A 21,188-nucleotide genomic window follows, 5' to 3' on the forward strand; every position below is an offset into this window, starting at 1 on the left:
GTTATCGAACGCGACTTTACTCCATACCGACGCGGTTCGAAGGACGACGACTACGAGAAACTCGACGTTGTCCAGCCCGGGGTCCATGGAAAGGACTCCATTCAAAAAATGTCCAACGTGTGGTGCTAAGTTCCCACACAAGGACCTACACGAGGTGTGCAACCTCTGCTTGTCCCCTGAACACGAATCCAGGGACTGTGAGGCCTGTGCAGCGTTCTCTTCAAAGTCGACGATTAGAAACCGTCGAGCCCGAAGACACGAGGTATCAAGAATGCAGTCACAAGCAATCCCGGAGCTGTTCGAGGACCAGCACCCAGAAGAGGAGAAAGAAGAGGCCGACGAGGCGGGGTCTGAAGCGGACGAGTCCGACGTCGAGGAAATCGACGTCCAACAAACCGTGAGTGACGACGTCCCTTTACCAAAGAACAGACCCCGCACGGTGTCGACCCCGCCCTCGAGCCCGGTCAGACAACCGAAAAAAGTTTCCAACGCCCCGCCTTCGAGCCCGGCAACGAAACAGAAACCGAAACACTCGGTCTCCCATCATAGTGGTTCCGGTTCCGATAAACGGACCACATCGACACCGAAGCACCAAGTCAAGGAAAGCTCGAAGTCGAAGCAGTCCATGTCGACACCGAAGCACGCTTCGGCGTCGAAAACACCCTCGACACCGGGGACATCTTCGATACCGAAGAAATCGGATCCGAACAAAATCTCGGCACCGAAAATACAAATGGACATTCAAAAGAAAAAACACCTTTCGGAACCGAAAACTGCGGTACCGACACAGGAACACGGGACGGATCCTAAACAAAAGACTTTGTTTATTGACCCAAAGACTGGCAAGGTAGTCACAGAACTACCTAAAAAGAGGAAGAATGAACATTCGGACGACAAGACTCATCCGAAGAAGAGAACAATGGGGACGAATACAACTCCTCCCTCTTCTCCCAAACCTCACACACCATCTTCTCCTCTTCCTCACAATAGGCCAAATATTCCTCCCACACGACCATCTACACCTACAACAGATGTAGAGAGTGACACAGGGGAGGGGGAACATCCTGGGGATGATGAGGACACAATCCCAGAGGAGGCAGACCCATGGGAAGAGTATAATGTAGGGTCAGATAATGATACCGACCCTGAATCGTATCCCTCAAAACCTTCACCTCCTGATGACAATACTGGGTTTGCACAACTCATTACTAGAGCAGCAACATATCATAAGGTAGACCTACATACAGAACCTCAAGTACAGGACTTCTTATTAGAAACACTACCTACTGCACAAAGAACATCAGGAACACTACCAATGCTTAAGGGCCTTCTCAGTCATACATCAGAGATATTCAAAGACCCAGTGAGGGCTAGGGTATTGAACCCAAGAATCGATAAAAAATATAGGGCAGCTCCAAAAGACCCAATATACATTAAAGGGCAAATTCCTCTAGACTCACTAGTGGTCACAAACGCTCGCAAGAGAGCAAACTCTTTATCTACAGGAGAAGCTCCACCTCCTGACAAAGAGTCTAAACTAATAGATGCCTCTGGCAAAAGAGTAGCATCTCAAGCGGCAAACAGTTGGCGCATAGCTAATACGCAAGCACTACTTGCAAGGTATGACAGAGCGCATTATGATGAGTTAGAAAAACTCATCACACATCTCCCTAAAGAACATCAAAAGAGGGCAGATCAACTCATACAAGAAGGGAAGTTAATTAATAACACTTCAATAAAGTGCGCCCTAGACGTGGCAGAAACTGCGGCAAGGTCTACAAACACAAGCATCATGTTAAGGAGACATGCATGGCTCAGAGTATCAGGGTTCAAACAAGAGGTACAAACATCGTTACTGAACCAACCTTTTGATGGGAAAACACTTTTCGGCACAGGGACAGATGAGGCCCTAGAAAAGATGAAGAAGGATACCGAAACGGCTAAATCAATGGGAGCATTGCAACAGCCGACACAAAGAGGTTCCTTTCGTAGATCCACCTATAGAGGAGGATCCAAAAATACAGGTACAAACCAACAGCAAACCTCTTTTACACCTACATCACCCAGAGGTAATTCTAGAGGTGGCTACAGGGGTAACAACAACAAGGGTAGAGGTCGCGGAAACAACAACAACCGCAACTCTCCAACCCCAAAACAGTGACTTCATAGAGCTTTCCCCAGACCATATAACACCGGTCGGGGGACGCCTATCACAGTTCCTACCTGTCTGGGAAAACATCACATCAGACAGGTGGGTAAGACAAATTATCCAACATGGTTATTGCCTAGAACTCACAGCTACCCCACCAAACATCCCCCCCAAACAGCGTCCAATGAAACAAGATCACCTGACACTGTTAAAACAAGAAGTACTATCACTGCTAGAAAAGCATGCCATAGAGAAGGTTCCACAGCACCAACAAGGAACAGGAGTATACTCCCTATACTTCCTAATTCCCAAAAAGGACGGGTCTCTAAGGCCAATACTGGACCTAAGACCTCTCAACGCATACATAAATTCGGAACATTTCCACATGGTCACGCTCCAACAAGTACTTCCTTTACTGAAGAAAGGGGACTTTCTTTCTACACTGGATCTAAAAGACGCTTACTTTCATATCCCTATTCACAAAGCCCACAGGAAATACCTCAGGTTTGTGGTAGAAGGACAACATTATCAGTTCAAGGTCCTTCCGTTTGGTGTCACAACGGCACCAAGGGTGTTCACAAAATGCCTGGCAGTGGTAGCAGCTCACCTAAGAAGACAACAAATTCATGTCTTCCCATACTTGGACGACTGGCTAATAAAGGCCAGGTCACAAGAGGAATGTCTTCAAAACACACAAAAGACAATTCAGCTACTACACCAGCTAGGGTTCACGGTGAACTACACAAAATCACACCTACAACCAAACAAGGTTCAACAATATCTGGGGGCTACTATAGACACAGAAAAAGCCAAAGTGTACCCCAACCCAGTCAGGATCCAAACAATGCTTACAATCATTCAAAGATTTCAGCCACAACACTCACTAACAGCAAGAGTGTTCATGCAGCTATTAGGCATGATGTCATCCTGCATACTGCTAATACCATATGCCAAACTACAAATGCGTCCGCTACAAGAATGCTTAGCGACACAGTGGAATCAGGCTCAAGGGCAGATTACAGATCTGGTGTTGGTAGACGACCGCACACACCGCTCTCTGAAGTGGTGGAACATAACAAACATTGCCAAGGGGCAGTCGTTCCTAGAGCCAATTCCACAGGTGACAATAACAGCAGACGCATCGCTCACCGGATGGGGAGCACATATGGACAAGTACACAGTACAAGGAAGGAGGAGTGTGCAGGAAAGAACACTGCACATCAACCATCTAGAACTACTAGCAGTGTTTCTAGCATTGAAAGCCTTCCAGATACATGTTACCAACCAAGCAGTCCTGATCAGAACAGACAACATGACAGCAATGTATTATATTCAAAAACAGGGGGGGACGCACTCTCTCCAACTATCCAGACTAGCACAGGAAATTTGGAGATGGGCCATTCCTCAAAACATCTATCTGTTAGCCGAACACCTACCAGGAGTCCAAAACCAGATAGCAGACATCTTAAGCAGACAGTCGGAACAAATACACGAATGGGAACTGCACCAACAAATACTGCAGCCATTCTTCCAAAGATGGGGACAACCAGAGATAGACCTCTTTGCCACTCATCAGAACGCAAAATGCCAAAGCTTCGCGTCCAGGTATCCACATCACCTGTCGCAGGGCAATGCGTTATGGATAAATTGGTCCAACAAATTTGCATACGCTTTTCCCCCTCTCCCACTAATTCCATTAGTGGTCAGGAAGCTGCAACAACATTCAATGACCATGATACTAGTGGCACCCACGTGGGCAAGACAGCCGTGGTACACCACGCTACTGCAACTCTCACAAGTGCCACACCAAAAATTACGAATTCTACCCATGCACCTTACACAGAACCATGGAGAAATAATGCACCCAGATCCAACTCAATTGAACTTAGCGATCTGGCTCCTGAAATCCTAGAATTTGGGTACTTAGATCTACCTCAAAATTGCATGGAGATAATTAAACAAGCGAGACGTCCAACCACCAGAGCATGTTATGCAGCTAAGTGGAAGAGGTTTGCTATACACTGTACTAATAACAATATCAACCCTCTGGACGTATCAACAAAGGAGATTATTTGCTACTTATTACACTTACAGCAATGTAATCTAGCGTACACATCTATCAGAGTACATCTAGCAGCTATAGCAGCGTACCTACAAAACAGGCAACACATATCACTGTTCAGAGTACCAGCTATAAAGGCATTCATGGAAGGCCTTAAAAGAGTCATTCCACCAAGATTACCACCTTCCCCAGTCTGGAACCTCAACGTAGTACTCACCAGACTAATGGGGCCACCCTTCGAACCTATGCATAGGTGCGAAATACAATTCCTTACATGGAAGGTGGCTTTCCTTATAGCCATTACCTCACTCAGGAGAGTAAGTGAATTACAGGCATTGACAATACAAGAACCATTCCTACAGTTACACCAGAATAAAGTGGTTCTTAGAACAAACCCAAAGTTCTTGCCTAAGGTAATTTCAGCATTCCACATCAATCAGCCAGTGGAATTACCAGTCTTCTTTCCAAAGCCACAGACGGTGGCAGAAAGGGCTCTACATACACTAGATGTCAAAAGAGCCATTTTGTACTACATAGAAAGAACACAAAACTTCAGGAAAACTAAACAACTATTTGTAGCATTTTCCCCAACACATAAGGGCAATCCTATCTCTAAAGCAGGCATCGCTAGATGGATTGTAAGATGTATACAAATATGTTACATTAAAGCAAAGAGAACATTAACTGTTCCTCCTAGAGCTCATTCTACACGAAAACTAGGAGCATCTATGGCATTCTTAGGGAACATTCCCCTAGATGACATATGTAGAGCAGCAACTTGGTCTACACCACATACATTCACAAAACACTACTGTGTTGATGTACAGGCTGCACAACAAGCCAGAGTGGGCCAAGCTGTATTAAAGACTTTATTTCAAACAGTTGCGACAGACACTGGTGACCACCGCTAGGGAGGTAACTGCTTTACAATCTATTCATAAATGTACCATCTGCAGCCCATATGCCTCGAACGGAATATGCTACTTACCAGTATGCATCTGTTCTTGGCATAGAGGGCTGCAGAGTGGTACATGCCCTCCCAGCCTCCCCGGAAACCTGTGTCTGTCCCAACATTATCTTATTTAGATACACTTACATGGGCATATCTTTATGTACTATACTACACTACTCCATCTAACCCTACTATGGCAAAACAATCTAAGGATGGAGCCGATGCGCATGCGCACTAACACCAAGAGGAGGAGTCATCTATGACGACAAAGACTTCTCCAAAAGAAAAACAAAGTGCAATCATCCGAGCCCAACACCAGATGGCGATCTATTCATAAATGTACCACTCTGCAGCCCTCTATGCCAAGAACAGATGCATACTGGTAAGTAGCATATTCCATCACCTAGCTTCTAAGTCCTTTAACTGTAGAGCCACCCCTGCAAGGGACAAAAGGAGGAATAAAGATAATTAAAAAAACAAACATGCACTTTATGTCTAGATCACAGCATTCAATATAAAATGACTTCATGAAAACGTTCTCTGATCTGTAATCTTTATCGGGAATCCCAGAATGTCTAAACATATATAAGCTCAGTGGGTTTATTCTAAAGATATGACCTCCTCTTGAATTGCTCACCTACTTTTGTCTTATTGCAGATGTGGGAGAAGGCAATTGAACACAGCAAGGAGCTGGCGGACATGTATGAAAATCAAGCATTTGACTACGAGGATCTGAGTAGCTTACTGGTAAGGCTTCCGTTTCCTCTTATATTGGATGTAAAATCAATGGGTGAGTTTTGTTTATGATGACTAACAAGCCCCTCCAATGTTGTGATGATAAACAATCCACTGTAAGCAGTGATGAAAAAAATAGACTTTCCAAGTGATGTGATCAACAGACAGCCTTTGTATCAAAGGACTGGAGCCCTGAATAAAGGCACAGGCAAAAATATTGCTTATGCATATTTTGAAATTGTCCCAAAGTTGTGCACATGTACCTCAGTACTTAATAAAACTACTGACCTATCTCCAGACACCACACAGACAAGGTTACTGTGGTCAGCTTGGCGTCCAATCAGATATAGATATATATATATATATATATATATATATTACCTACTGGCGGTCGCCAGTAGGTATATATAGTTAGGATTTTTTCTCTATGGGTTTTTTGAAAATTCTATGTCTAATAACTTTGGCGTTTGTGGACGGAATTGGCTGAAACTTTCAGGAAAATGGAACATTTTGTTTCTGAGCAGCCCTTGAAAATTTGGGGGGGGTTCGTCAAGGGGGGGCCGAGAAAAAAGGGGGGTCCCAAAACGTGTTTTTAACATTGAGTTTTCCATAGGGCGGTTGGCCTCACTTTTAGCCCGAACGGCTGAATGGATTTGCATGAAACTTGGCAAAATTGTAGGGACTGGTAGCCCGATGTGCCTTTTGTAGGTCTCAATATATGTGCTACAGTGGATTTTGAGAAATTAACGTTTAAAAAAAAGATATATATCTGTAACAGCGGACCGGGCAGCGCTCCAGGACGCGTACTTTTCGCGCAACGGAGCTTTGTGAAGCGAAGCTGATTGGTTCTCCGGCGTCTGTCAACATTCCAAACAGTCCGTAGCGGCCGCCATCTTGTCTCTCGGTAGGATCGAGAGACAAGAGGAGGCCAAAGCGAAGGGGCAAATGACCATAAGGGGGAATAGTAGATCCTCGCTGACCCCCTACGTTTGATGTGGAGGTTTTAAAAGGGCTCCGCGGGGCAAAAAAAAAAAATAATAATAATAATCGAACGGCTGAATGGATTTGCACGAAACTTGGCAAAATATTAGGGACTGGTAGCCCGATGTGCCTTTGCTAGGTCTCAATATATGTGCTCCAGTGGATTTTGAGAAATTAACGTTCAAAAAAAGATATATATCTGTAACAGCGCTCCGCTTCGCGTACTTTTCGCGTTACGGAGCTTTGCGAAGCTGATTGGTTCTCCGGCATCTGTCAACATTCCAAACAGTCCGTAGCGGCCGCCATCTTGTCTCTCGGTAGGATTGAGAGACAAGAGGAGGCCAAAGCGAAGGGGGAAATGACCATAAGGGGGCATAGTAGATCCTTCCTGACCTCTTAGGTTTGATGTACCATTTTGTCAAGTTTGGTGTAATTCCGTTCAGCCATTCAGGCTGTAGACGTATGTAAATGTCCTATGGAAAATTGCATGGGGAAAACACATTTGAAAGTGTTGAAATTTAGAACCAATTAAAATGTTACTTTGGTTTTGTATTTGTGTGTGATGAAAGTTAATTGGTTATGTATATATGTCAAATGAGAGGAAACCACAGCCATTTTGTGATACTACTGTCTGAGGTACATTTGTGAGGAATTTTTGGTGGTGAATTTCTGGTGTTTGATTTACACAGTACTAACACTTCTGCTACTTTTAAAAAGGTGAGTTGTTAATTTGTAAGGGGAACTATGTTGTACACTTGAAGATAATTTGAAAAATGTTTTCTGTTATTTATTTGCAGTCCTTCTGTTATACTAAATACTTGATAAAGTTAGTTTTATATTATGTATTACTAAAAACGATAAATGAAAGTGATTATTTTTTTCTGCAATTTACAGCAAGCAATTTCAAAATAAAATGGCTCACAATGAAGAGACCGTGGCAATTTCTTTTGAATTGTCCACTACATTGATTGAAATTGAGAGCACCAATAATGAAATATTGTCACAAGGAGGACATGACTTGTATGATTCCATTAGATTGATTGAAATGGACAGCACCAAGAATGAAATATTGTCACAAGGAGATGACTTGAATGATTCCACTACATTGATTGAAATTGAGAGCACCAATAATGAAATATTGTCACAAGGAGGAGATGACTTGTATGATTCCATTAGATTGATTGAAATGGACAGCACCAATAATGAAATATTGTCACAAGGAGGAGATGACTTGAATGATTCCACTACATTGATTGAAATTGAGAGCACCAATAATGAAATATTGTCACGAGGAGATGACTTGAATGATTCCACTACATTGATTGAAATTGACAGCACCAATAATGAAATATTGTCACAAGGAGGAGATGACTTGAATGATTTTTTTGATCAATCTCTTGATGGCGAATTTATCGAGTGTTTGGAGACCATAGAGTTACAAGAATCATCATTGGAGACTTTTAATGAGGACATTGCTGATGAGGACATGTTACTAGTTCTTTCAAATTTAGAAAATTCTGAAGAATAAATTTATATTTAGAAATCAAAAATTGTTTGAGACATTATTCATTTTTATTTTTAATTTATGAGGTTGTAGCGAAGTGATTGTAGTATAAAATGAGACTTATAGTATAGAGTGCAACATTTTTATGTTACATGGTAAGTTTACTCATATTTACTTCCCTTCTGCCACTATATTATCTCCAATGTGTATTTGACATCTCTTCTTCATCTCCGGCCTCCTTTCTCTCACTGTGTGTCTCCGATGCATCTTATCGCTGCTATTTTGTGTAATTACAGAAGAGAGTAAAATAAAATAGTTCGGAACGTGAAAAGGGGGCAAAGTAGAGTACTCCTCACCCCCTAGGCCTTTTTAGGCGGTCCCAAAAGGATCAGTTTCTGCTTTCCTGAGAGATTATGGTATGAGTTCCATATACCACAATAACTTGCATTACAACATGCAAGATATCTATCTCCTATTACCAACTTTTGGAGATATTCGCGCTAAGCGCGAATATCTCCAAAAAGTAACACCTGCCCTGAGCAGTTCTTAGCCATGTTATCCAATGGGAGGTGGATAACATGGCTAAGAGCATTAGCTCGGTAATGCATGAATATCGCTGAGTTTTTAGCGATATTCATGCATTGCGGCCGTTTATTATCGCATTTGCGATAAACCTTGATAATAGCAAGGTTTATCTTCGATAATTTCTGACGATGCTTAGTGGTAAAAAATTGGTTGGTAAGCATCGTTAGCGATAAATATCGCTTAACTTTGGTAATATGCCCCAACGTCTGTTAACGTTCGATTCGAAGGAAATGAGGAAGTGTTGAAAAACATTGTCTGCGCCATCTTGCCTTTTTTGAAATGCCACACTTTTGTCGTGCACGGCAGCCATTTTAGATGCCTTGACCAGACCCACTCTCTGCATGCTGTCGATTCGTAGCATGGCTCCTCACCCACGCAAGCATCTTCCCTAGGCACTGGTCACCACCGCTCTCTGTCTTATGCATGGGCAATAAACCTCCCCCCATCTGCGCTGCTCTTCCCTGAGAATCACACTCTGTGCCCGCCCGACACCTCCCTTTCGCCCTATTCACTACCGCACCCTCTGACACTCCTCTTTCTCTGTGTCCGATTGTCCAGGCTATCAGCTAGCCCTGCAGATGTAGTTTATGGCCCCAGCTGTAAAGAATCACCCCTCTTCAAAGGAGTTATAGTAGATCAAGGCCCACACCCGATGAGATCCGTCACACCACACGTGTTCCTACTATCTGAAAACCATCCTGTATTGTGATTGGGGAGGGGACCGAGCCTGAAGCGGAAGATTCCAGGAATGACTCTTTGTACATCAAAGTTTTTACAATTATGTGTCACATTAAAAATATATAGCACTCCAACAAAGTAGTAGGAATATAAAACTTTAATAACATATAAATATATACAAGAAAACAAAAACAGTAAAAACATTTAAACAACGAAGAGACCGTGGCAATTTCTTTTGAATTATCCAATAGATTTATTGAAATTGACAGCACCAATAATGAAATATTCTTGTCAGTAGCGGTCTGTTGTGCGAATAGTTCCAAGGCAGCAGAACGCGCTGAAATCTAGATGGCACGAAAGTGATGTCTAGTAAGTTGCCGCCCAGCAAAAAACGGCGTGGGGCGCCGCGGGGGTGAGTGAGTCCAGTAGGCACCACAGCTATTCTTACCGGCATTGCAGAATTACTGCTGGGGACAATGCCTGTGCTGTAGCAGGGTCACAGCAGAAACAAAAAGGATTCTGTTGAAGATGTTGTTGGTTTTCAATTTGAAAACAGTTCTGGTGTCAACTGCTATGCTAATGTAGTGGTTAATGTTTTGTTTTCTCTAGAAAATGTAAAAGAGGGGGAGGCAGTCCAAAGTTCCGTTAAAAGGGCAAAGGAAAGGATCGGTGGTTTGAACTATCAGTCAAAAAGGGGAGGGGGTGCAATAATTTTTCCTACCGGGTCACACTGTGCTTTCACCGGAAGTGAGGTCTGCAGGATTCTAGTAATTCAAAGTGAGGCTGGCGCCAGCATGGGAGCGCCGACGTCCCGCGGATACAGTTTCGTCACTCCACGGGCGATCATGGCAGTCATTCCCCATCGGGGGTCGGAGACTCCCGCGGCTCCTCTAGAATCTTCAAGGTCGTGGAGGACTACGGTGGTGGAGTCAACCAGTGACCGGGCCATTTCTTTATGCTGGGCCCGCTCTTGCCAGGTCGACCGCCATTTTGAGAGTTCGGCAGCTACCGGCGATCGCGGGGTCACATGAGCGGACGGGCTCCACCCTGCCGGGCGAGACGTTGCAGCATGGCCACAGTGGAAGAACCCTTTTCCGGGCGCCTGGAGCGCTGAGGGTGCAGCTGGGAAGCCTCCACCTGGGGAGGCGGGAGAGGCCTGTTCGCACCGTCTCTCCCTCCCAGTGCACCCCACGGCGTCTCGCTTGAGATTTGTTATGGCCGGACCAGGCGATGAGGACGAGGGGGGGGGGGGGGGGGGTCGGAGGCATGTGCAAGACATCCCCCCCCAGTGTTGTCGCAGCCATTATAAAAGAAAGAAGTGTCCCGTCCGTCTTCGGGCCGGGCTTCCGGTGGATGTCGGGCGGACGCCCCTGGCTCTGGCCCCATGAACGGGTTTCTTGGTTTATCGGCTGCAGCCGGATCCCGTCGGCCTCGGCCCCCCGACCGTTGGTGGCCGGACCGGAAGAGCATGTGGCGGGACTACCTGCAACTCTCAAGGGCCACCGCGGCCGGACTGGGAGAGAGAGGGGAGGGTCGAGGAGACATTCCCCCCCCCTGCAACTGTTCAGCGTTGTAAAGGCAATCCCCTGGCCGGGTCCCGCTGGCCTCGGCCTCTCCTCCGGCTACACCCTACGTTAGGATCTCCTGGCCGAGGCGTGGCAGCAGGACCTGCCTTATATGGGCTGCTCCCGGCTGGGCGTAGCCGGAACCCTGCCCCACCTTGGAAGTTTCCAGAGTGGGGGCGGATGTTCTACTGACTTGCATTTTCCCTAGTCTATCGATTTTTTTGGCGTGGCAGGCGGTGGGACAGCGAGGGGTGATTTGGTTTCTCTTACTGTTTTTCTGGTCTCTCACGACTGGCATATTTTAACGTTTTCTTGTTTCTAGGACATTAATAGGTTTTATCATTACGTTATGTTATCGTTTCTTTGTTCGTTGTTTAATAAAAGTTCATGTTCATCAGTGGCCTACTGATTTTCGTTTTCCTATTTTTTTCTTTCCAGGTTGTTTCATGGTAAAGTTTCTGTTAACAGGATACAGTGATCACTTCGTTATTATTGCATATGTCCTTTTCACTAGGGGTGCTCTCTGGTCGGGCCAGATGACGTATCTCTAGTAAATGGTCCGGGTGAAAAAGGTGCATCAATCAGTGGGGAGTAGATAGGCATGACAGATTACAACGGGGGAGAAAGGTCCGCATTACGTACCCTTTCACTACTTGCAAAGATTTTCCTACGTTTATTTGCAAACAGGGAATACCTCCAAAAAGAACTAATTCCCAAACAGTCAATGTTCGGACAATCAATCAATCAATGAGGAATGAAATAGGTACGACGTGTTAAAGGCTTGCGTTACCTACCCTTCACTATCTGCAAAGGGAGAGAGAATATTCCTATTCTTCCTCATTTGCAGGTAGAGAAGATCCTTAAGAGAATTAACTTCGAACAATTCAATGCTCGATTGAAACAATCAACAAGGGGTACTGTGAACACAAATGAACGCCGCTTATGTACATACGCATTGCTATTTTCAACAGGTTGTTCCTAATGTTTCTATTTTAGCGAGGTCAAAAAGAGATCCCATTAGTGGCCTACTGATTTTGCTCGATTCCTTTTGTTTTTTTACACGATTTTTCGCTATTTGCAAAGACTAAACAGAGTATTGCGACTCTGTGCTTGTTTGTAAATAGAGAATGAACCAAAGAGAACAATCAATCAAATGGAGAGAGAAGCAGGCACGACGGATTACAAAGGGGGCAAAGGGCTGCGTTAACTACCCTTCACTATCTGCAAAGAGAGAGTACTCCTAATAGAAATGAGGGGTGGGGGGCAGCATTCAAAGCAGATCAGTGTGCATAAACACGAAAATGTTTTTACTTACCACGTACTTGACATTCGACAGCTTATGATATTTGCTATTAAAAAAACATTGAAATTCACTGAAAAAACCATAGGTTATAGACCATATATAGTTAGGAATTAGCATTTACAAAACCTTGAAAATTCACTGAAAAAACCATAGGTTATACACCATATATAGTTAGGAATTAGCATTTAAAAAACCTTATTTTACTCACACAAAACCATTGAAATTCCATATATAGTTAGTTGCACTAACTATATATCGCGCACCCGCAATCCACTGCTGATCATGTCACATATTACATCATTCATGACATGGTCAGTGACATCACTGATGACATCACTGATGACATCTCAAATGACATCACTGATGAGATCACTGATGACATCATCCAGTGACTGTGTGTTTCTGTAAAGTTTAAATATGTTTTACATATTGAAGAATGAGTAGATGTATAAGTGTCTGGACGAAGGATTTAGTAGGTGCATGACTGAATGTATGAGTGAGTGATTAAATGTGTCTCACTGAGTGCATGGGTTAGTGACTAAACTGTCTTAATTTGTGCATCATTATGTCTGTTGTTCTGTAAACTGCTGCATGTGTTGATCAGTAGCTATATGATTAACTATATGGGTTATTGATTGATTGTCCAAGTATTTTTATAGGAGACTGAGTGTGTGTGTGGCTGGCTGGGAGGTGTGTGACTCTGTGCAGATCAATGTGTACTTGTATCAATGATTGTATAAGAAAGTAAGTATGTGTTAGTATATGTTTGAAAATGTAAGGTGCTCTATGTTTAACTGTATAGACAAGAAAATGGAAGTGTGATTGATTCTTTACAGGACTGACTAGGTGTGTGAGTAACTCCATGGATGAGTGGCAGAGTGTAAGTGTCTGTATAGGTGTATGAGTGCATATGATAGTGTTGTAAAGATGAGTGATTGTATGTATGAATGATTGTATGGGTGAATGAGTGAATGTGTGTGTAGACGTAGGAATCAGTGAGTACGTATGTAGTAACTAGTATTGGTGTGTCAATGGTTTCAAAAATTATACTCTGTATTTAACACTGGGTGAAACAGAGGTTATATTAAAACGTGAGGAGATGCATTGTATTGTCACATGAATGATATCATCAGTGATGTGGTCATTGATGTCAAATGAGATGTCATCAGTGATGTCATCAGTGATGTCACTGACCATGTCATGAATGATGTAATATGTGACATGATCAGCAGTGGATTGCGGGTGCGCGATATATAGTTAGTGCAACTAACTATATATGGAATTTCAATGGTTTTGTGTGAGTAAAATAAGGTTTTTTAAATGCTAATTCCTAACTATATATGGTGTATAACCTATGGTTTTTTCAGTGAATTTTCAAGGTTTTGTAAATGCTAATTCCTAACTATATATGGTCTATAACCTATGGTTTTTTCAGTGAATATATATATATATATATATATATATATATATATATATATATATATATATATATATATATATATTAATTAGAGAGACCCCTGGTCTCTGGGACCAGGAGCAATTCACATCCTGGGCAGAGGTGTCACACGTCCTCTCCTAGGATGGGCCAGTGCTAGAAGAGGGAAGATTCAAAGGCCTGCCGCCTTTGTATTGTGACCCACAGCAGATGGCAGCCCTGGCTTTACACCCCCACTTAGGGTGGGAAAAGCGGCAGAAACATTTCCAAAGAATAGGAGGTATGCCAACCCCACCCCTAATGTGGGGGAGGTAAGGTGAAGCACAGGTTTCAGTCCTATCTATCTTGAAGATGGGGAGACTCCTCCAATCAGGGCTAGGTCTCTGCCCCCTCCCACTGGAGGGTGGCTTAAAACAGGGTGTAGTCACTCCAGGTAAGGTGCCTTTTGTCCCTACCAGCTACTCCCCTAAAATGCCTCCTAAATGTATTATTCATGTGGCTCCCCCCAGACCTAGAAACCAGATCTGCTACGACCTAAGAAGAAAGAAGATAACCCTGAAGAGAAGATTAAAGACAACGACTGCCTTGGACCTAGCCCTACCGGCCTGTCTCCAGCTTCTGCGAACCTGCGATCTGTCTTGCAGCCAGCAACCTCCGAAACCCCTGGGAGGCCTACTGCCTTCGAAGAAGACTCCAATCTCCTGTGGACAGCGGCCCTGTCCTGAAGAAATCTGCTCCAAGGACTTCGCATCCCGGCGGATCCGCGTCTCCTCCCACTCTGCAACCGATTCCCATGGCCAAAGTACCACACTTGTGCAGGGAAGTCTCCCCATCGATCCTGACCTCGTGTCTAGCGTTGGCTGACCTCTCCTGCCCTCCACAACGGTACCTGCAGTGTGAATCCAGAGGCTCCCACTGACTGTGACCGGCTCCGGTAAGAAGACTCCGACGTCCAAAGGCACCCCTGCACCCGAAGCCATTGGGCCTTGGTGATCTTAACCCAGGGTGCCCCTATGACTCTCTACTGTAGTTTCTCTTCCTCCTGCAACCTCTGGTGCCACACCTGTAGGCTCTTTGCCGAAAGAAGAATCCTCATTGATAAGCATTTGGCACCCAATGTTGAAATTGCACCCTGTCCCCGGCTGCCCCTGTGCTGCTGGTGGTGTACGTTTAGTGCTGCTTTGTGGCCCCCGTGCCTTACCTCACCCTCAAAGTTTGGCACCTGCAACCGATCTACTTACATGCAAGCAGTATGGCTCCAGGCACCCCTGTGTCTCCATTGGAAAGCAATGGCCCAAACTCCGATTTCGACCTCTGCACCCCGGCCGCCCCTGTGCCGCTGGTGGTACAGTTGGGGTACTGATCTGACCCTTGGCCATTGCTGACTTTTGGCTCCAAAGACTGCTGTTGTAAATGCAATACTTTACCTGTTTAACCGCAATATTGTTTGTTGAAAAGTGTGTGTCAATTTCTCAAAGTGAATAGTATTTTTAATTTAAAACGTACTTACCTTATTACGAAGTCCTTGGTCTTTAAACAATATACAGTATATTTTTGTAAAATTGGTCTAGATCTCCTTCTCGGGTTGTGCGTTCATTATTGTTCACTGTGTGCAATAAATGACTTACACTTCTCTGTGTTAGGCCTAAGGCTGCTTGCCCACACTACCACTAATAGAGCACTTTATGTTTTACATTGAGCTCTGTACACTTTTGGGGAACCCCAGGACTACTACTGTGCACAGTATTACCACCTAGTGGTAGTATCATATACAGAGCCAGCTTCCAACATCATGTCAATACATTGAATGTTGGAAAACATTTTATGGATTTTAATTTGGTTATCAGATCTAGCAGTGCAAGGTTTCCTTCCTCAAATACCATGAATTGGCCTAGATGTTCAGATTCTGACATTCTTATCTGTGTGTCTGTGATAAGGGTAAAGTTCTTCTGGCATAGCTGGTTATGCATCAATTTTAATTAAGATTGGGATATTGAGCTTTCACCTGAGCCTCTTTATACCAGTGTTGTTCTCATAGAACTCCCATTAAGAGCCTCAGACTCTCCCAATAACACCAATACCAACTTTGATCCCAGGCTGTACTCCTTCGAGTTTACATTGTGCATGGGCTTAGGCGGGAACACTCTGAGTCCGTCCTAAATTATAAGTCTCAAAATCTTGTCAAGTCAAACAAAGAGTTAACAAGCATTTACAATGCAACGGTTCCGCCTTTGCAAAAGTTAGAGCTATTGGCATTGTAAATGATTTTTTTTTATTTATGTGTTGGTTTTGAAAACAGATAAATAAATAGCATTGTCATTTACATTGCCAATAGCTGAATCTCTCGCAAATGTGAGACCTATTGTACCCTACTGGAAGAGCTCAGCAGACAGCAATTACTTGCAGACGAGTTCTATAACACAACAGTGACACTGCTAAATCCAGCGCTTCACAATAGAAACAGAAATGATACATGAGAAGATTACGAGTGAACAAATTACAAAAGCAGACGTTAAGTCACATGAGGCAAGTGGAGTGATGTGGCAACCACCACGGCATCATATAGTGCAGGGGCAGTGTGATACTGGTGTTGGGGCACTGGCACCATGCAGTGCAGTGGGGGAAGCCAGTAAGCCACTAATGGTGAATGGGTTCTGGGATCACAGAGTAAAGGTGATACTGTAGTAATGGTGAAAGGACGCTGACACTATGCAGTGCGGGGGGACTTAATGTTTGCACAACGGCTGCTGGCACTATACAGTGCTTAGGTAGTACAGTAACTGTGCAGGGGTTCTGCCACTATGCAGTGCTGGGGAAGTCAATGCTTGTTTCAGGGTGCCGCAACGGATGGTGCACGGAGTCGGTGTAGGAGCATGCAGGGGTGTTGGAACCTACAGCCAAGGAGGAGTTAATTCTAGAGGACACTATACAAGGACGAGGGGTGGTGTGCACTATACATGCTGTGCCAAGGGAGGCGTAGTATTTGCACTATACAGTGCATGGGTGGTTGTAGTGGGTACACTGCACTCTGTGAAGAGTGGGACATTGTTTGGTAGTAGTGCGGGCACAGTGCGGAGTAGTGTAGACACGGTGCAGGGGCACGGACACCATACATAGCAGGAGAGGGCGTTAATGCCGGTGCAGAGACCGCTAGCCTCCCCGGTGAGACAGTGTCCGCGCGCAGGCGGCTCCCCTCGCGGGTCAGTGTAACGTGACGCAATCCCCTCCGGGTTAATAACTATTTACAGACTATGATGCCGTTTCATTGCCTGCATGCAATATTAAGAGCTCACATCTCTCAGCCGAAAGGCCTCATATGGAGTCAAATCTATTCCACGGATCTCGGTGAGGTATTACAGACTACAACTGCCCTGGCGCTGCATTCCTGCGAATCAAACCAGCATAAAAATCCTGCCGATTTCCAGGGCTACGAGTGAAACCCGATCCGCGGAAAGGGAAGCCGAGGTGGCGGGATATAGAATTCCACGCCGGTTGGTTGCCTGACACACACGGGGCTTTGGGAACGTGTACCCTGGGGGCATGTCGTGCATCCCAATGGGAATACGGGTGTATTCAATCTCTTCCAGATTCAATCAGGTCTTTGCAGCGACCCTCAGAAAATAAACAGCCCTCGGCATCTGTGCAGTGAGCACCGGCGCCAACTGAGCAGTGTTGTGCACCGAATACGGGGAGGGGTGTACTGCTTGGAATTGTGCACTGAATATGGAGGTGGGCTTACTGCTCAGGAGTGGGTAGACTGCTCAGGGTTGTGCAATGAACACTGGGGATTGGCTTTTAAGGAATCAGCAATGAGCGGGGTGGCGGTAGATGCCTGATCGGGACTGTGCATAGGGGCCGGGCGGGGAAAGGCAGGGCAGCAAGGACGAACAAGGGGGGGGGGGGGGGCAGGACAGCAGCAAGCACTCACCAGAGGACGACTTCTTCTGGCAGCGGTCGGGGCAAATTGTAAAATAAAAGGCTGCCCAAAAAAGAAAAAGTACCGCCCACCGCCGCAATGACGTTCTACAAGGGACGGAGAGGGAAAAAATCACCGGAACGCCCACGAATCGCCTCGGACAATGACGGACAGATCTCCCTTCCAAAGGCTCGCCTCCATTTATGGAGCTAGCCAATGGAAGTGAGAGGCGGGACAAAGGCACATACTGTTCCAACATAAGATTTTGCCTGCGCGAACGCTGCTGCGCAGAGGACGCCAGGCGAAACCTAAAAACGTGTATTACTGTACTCCACTCCTGGTAGCTGTGGCACAGAGCAGACCGGCTTAACTTAGGCCAATGTGTAAAATATTTAGCAACACTAAAATGTTCTAAAATTTAAAACACAACTCCATAAAAAGTACACACATGTTTCTGAAAATTATGTGTGTTGCAGTCCATGGGTGACTTTTAACTTTGTATGTTATTGGTGTATTTTCCTGCACCATATACTAAAGATTATCTGGAAACTTAAATATGCCCATTGGAGATTAGTCAATTTTACCATGTTTTATGGATCAGCACTTGCACTAGGGACTGGACAGAGGTACTCGAGTGAGAAGAGTTCAAATCCCAGCAGCATCCATCCACAAAAAATGGGATGACCGTGCAAACAGAAGCACTTTCTCACATCCCTCGTTAACCTGTCTTGCTAAAGATAGAGTTGGTTACAAGGTGGTATGTGCCCTATGTGAAGCACAACTTTTTCTGACCTGCACTTGTCCAGGTGTTAAATGAAGAGGAAAAAAAGGGATGGTTGAAGTGCTTCAATTAATATCAGCCGCTGGTAGATACTGTGGATCAGGTGTTAAGCACTTCAGGTGTCTTTCTGAGAATAAGTACCAGTCTGGGTTCACTTCGCTTCATCTGTACAATTTTCTGGGGTGGAAAGATGGAGAATGCAGCACATTTGGGACCTCATTTAGACACCCGTGGAAGGTCTACTATTTCAGTGAAGGCCTCATTCCACTCATTATTTTAGATGCTGTCAGCCTGGAAAAGACCAATGCAGCAGATAAATTGTAGGAACAGCAGTATGCTGAGAAGGATCCATGTTTTTGGGCCTCACCCAGCATACTTTGTTTTACAGAAAAAAACTAAAGTGGCAGTTTGTTACACTACAACAAAAAAGCAATTGACCTAATACATAGAGAGCTTTCATCCTGCACCTCAGGGTCAACATTTGTTTTTCATTCCTTGTGCCTTCATTCTCAAATTGCAGTCTCAGAGAGGTAAATATGGTGATGATTGCTCTGATTAGTACAGGGTGGCCCAGTGGTGGATGGGCAGCCAGCGCAAGAGTTTCTGCAGGTGGAGCCTGCTAAGGCTGCACAGTTGAACACCCTGCAGGTCCTAACCTCTAAATGAGGCTTGGGAAACAACCACTTTGGTGAATGCAACATCTACCAACCTCTAAAAGACGCATATGTTATTTCCTAAATTCTGTTCTGGTGCCACTCCATGCTGTCGTTAAACCCCTCTATTGCTACTGATTTTATTTATAAATTCTTTCTTAAGGTTGATAATTAGATGGCAGATCTCTCCTGGAATGTGGTTCCAGATATAATAGTTTTTACAGTGGTATAATTATTCAGACTAGGGGTTGGGTGTAGGCCTGATGCATGACTACTGTGAAAGAGGTACACTGGAGTCACAGATACTGGCGAAAGATATATTGTGGTATGATATTGACACATTGAACAGTAACACAAGCACATGGAGCAAAAGTATTTGCACACCACCACTCTGACATGAGTTGAAGGCCAGGGAGTGTGGCGGCAGTTGCCTAGCACATTCTCAATTTTTATGTTTCTATTTTGTGAATCTCTACTTCAAAATGATTCGGTACGTCTCAAGACTGTTACGTTGCATGATATATAAGTAACTATCAATATGTGCCTTTGAATAGCAATGATTAAAATTACAGCGAATAATAATACCAAATGATAGACATTTTATGGCAAAGTCATTATAAAAATATTCCTTGCTTTGCAGAAGAAACAAGCCACATTCTATGAAAATATTATGAAAGTCATGCGACCTCCACCAGAGTACTTTGCTGTGGGGTACTATGGACTGGGCTTCCCTGCATTTCTTCGGGTAAGGAGCCTACAAGGGAGGGGTGGGGGGACGGGGGAAGGAGGTACAGATGGGTCGCAGATGCTAGAACACTTCTCAATCCATAGACTATCACCATCAAAAATAAAACGTACTGGGCAACTAACTGTTTCCTTTTTTTGAACTTTTGAAACTAGGACACACAATATTTGAAAAATAAGGTTCTCATTATTTAGGATATTACCAGTTTTTTTACAACCACTGGAACTAAAGCTTATTATTTTGGCTAGAGCTTTATCTTCTCCCTACGCCACGGCTCTACACTGCACTACGTTATTAAACATCAGAGGCTCCCCATAGCTATATCTAGAACCTGGCACATGTGCTATACAAAAAAACAACAATTCCATGTAATAAGAAATATATTCTTTTACAGGTTTAAAAAAAAAATCGATAGGAGAATTTTGAAAATGTTAAAACACAAATGGTGAAGCAGAGAGATGCATAAACTATTATCACAAAATTTTACTGCTATATAGGCCTGGGCGGTGAACTTCGCTCCGTTCACGGAGTTTGCAGAGTTTTCTGCACTCCGCGGAGCACAGAAAACTCCGCTTCACGATGTGCATCAGAGTTTTTTCCTCCGCTCGCGAACGATAAGTTTGCCCTCGTGAACAGTAAGTTCGCGAGCGCAAGCTGCCGCTCGGGTAGCATTTCTACCCGAGCGGCAGAAATACCAGCAAAAACTGCAGTTTGCACTGCACTCTGCCACTCGCGGAACTTCGCAGAGTTTTTTTGTAACTTTGCGAAGTTCCGTGTAGCAAACCTCCGCGAACTACACACACGCCTACTGCTATACAAGAGTGCTGATTGCTTATGGGTGTTCACACAGTGATAAATGACAAACAAATTAAGCATTGTGTACACAAATAAAATAGGCAAAGATACCCAAGGAGTAGATAATCGACATTCCTTGGTTTCCATTAAATTATCAGTCCATCAATGGATACCGTCATATAGGTTCTATTCTCCCTTTATGTTGACCCTTGCCCTGTTATGGGTCATCACCAAGACTGTTAAAATGTATACAGAGCAGCAAGCTATGTATGAATCCGGTACTACAATCCACAATGCCCACTGGGACGCCTTGTGTTGCAGCTGTTCCCCTGTGCTACAGCGGGCTGAT

General features: G+C 44.4%; 1 protein-coding gene across 1 annotated transcript in view; it reads left to right on the forward strand.

The window, feature by feature from the left end:
• Nucleotides 1-21,188, forward strand: part of DOCK5 (dedicator of cytokinesis 5) — an 852,732-nt gene that overhangs the window by 696,729 nt on the left and 134,815 nt on the right. The window contains exons 39-40 of the mRNA XM_078666602.1: nt 5,821-5,910; nt 19,940-20,044. Of these exons, the coding sequence (XP_078522728.1) occupies nt 5,821-5,910; nt 19,940-20,044 (195 nt within the window). The remainder of the gene's footprint in view (nt 1-5,820; nt 5,911-19,939; nt 20,045-21,188) is intronic.

The sequence above is a fragment of the Lissotriton helveticus genome, chromosome 11, assembly GCF_964261635.1.
Source record: "Lissotriton helveticus chromosome 11, aLisHel1.1, whole genome shotgun sequence".
In the NCBI taxonomy this organism is placed as follows: Eukaryota; Metazoa; Chordata; class Amphibia; order Caudata; family Salamandridae; genus Lissotriton; species Lissotriton helveticus.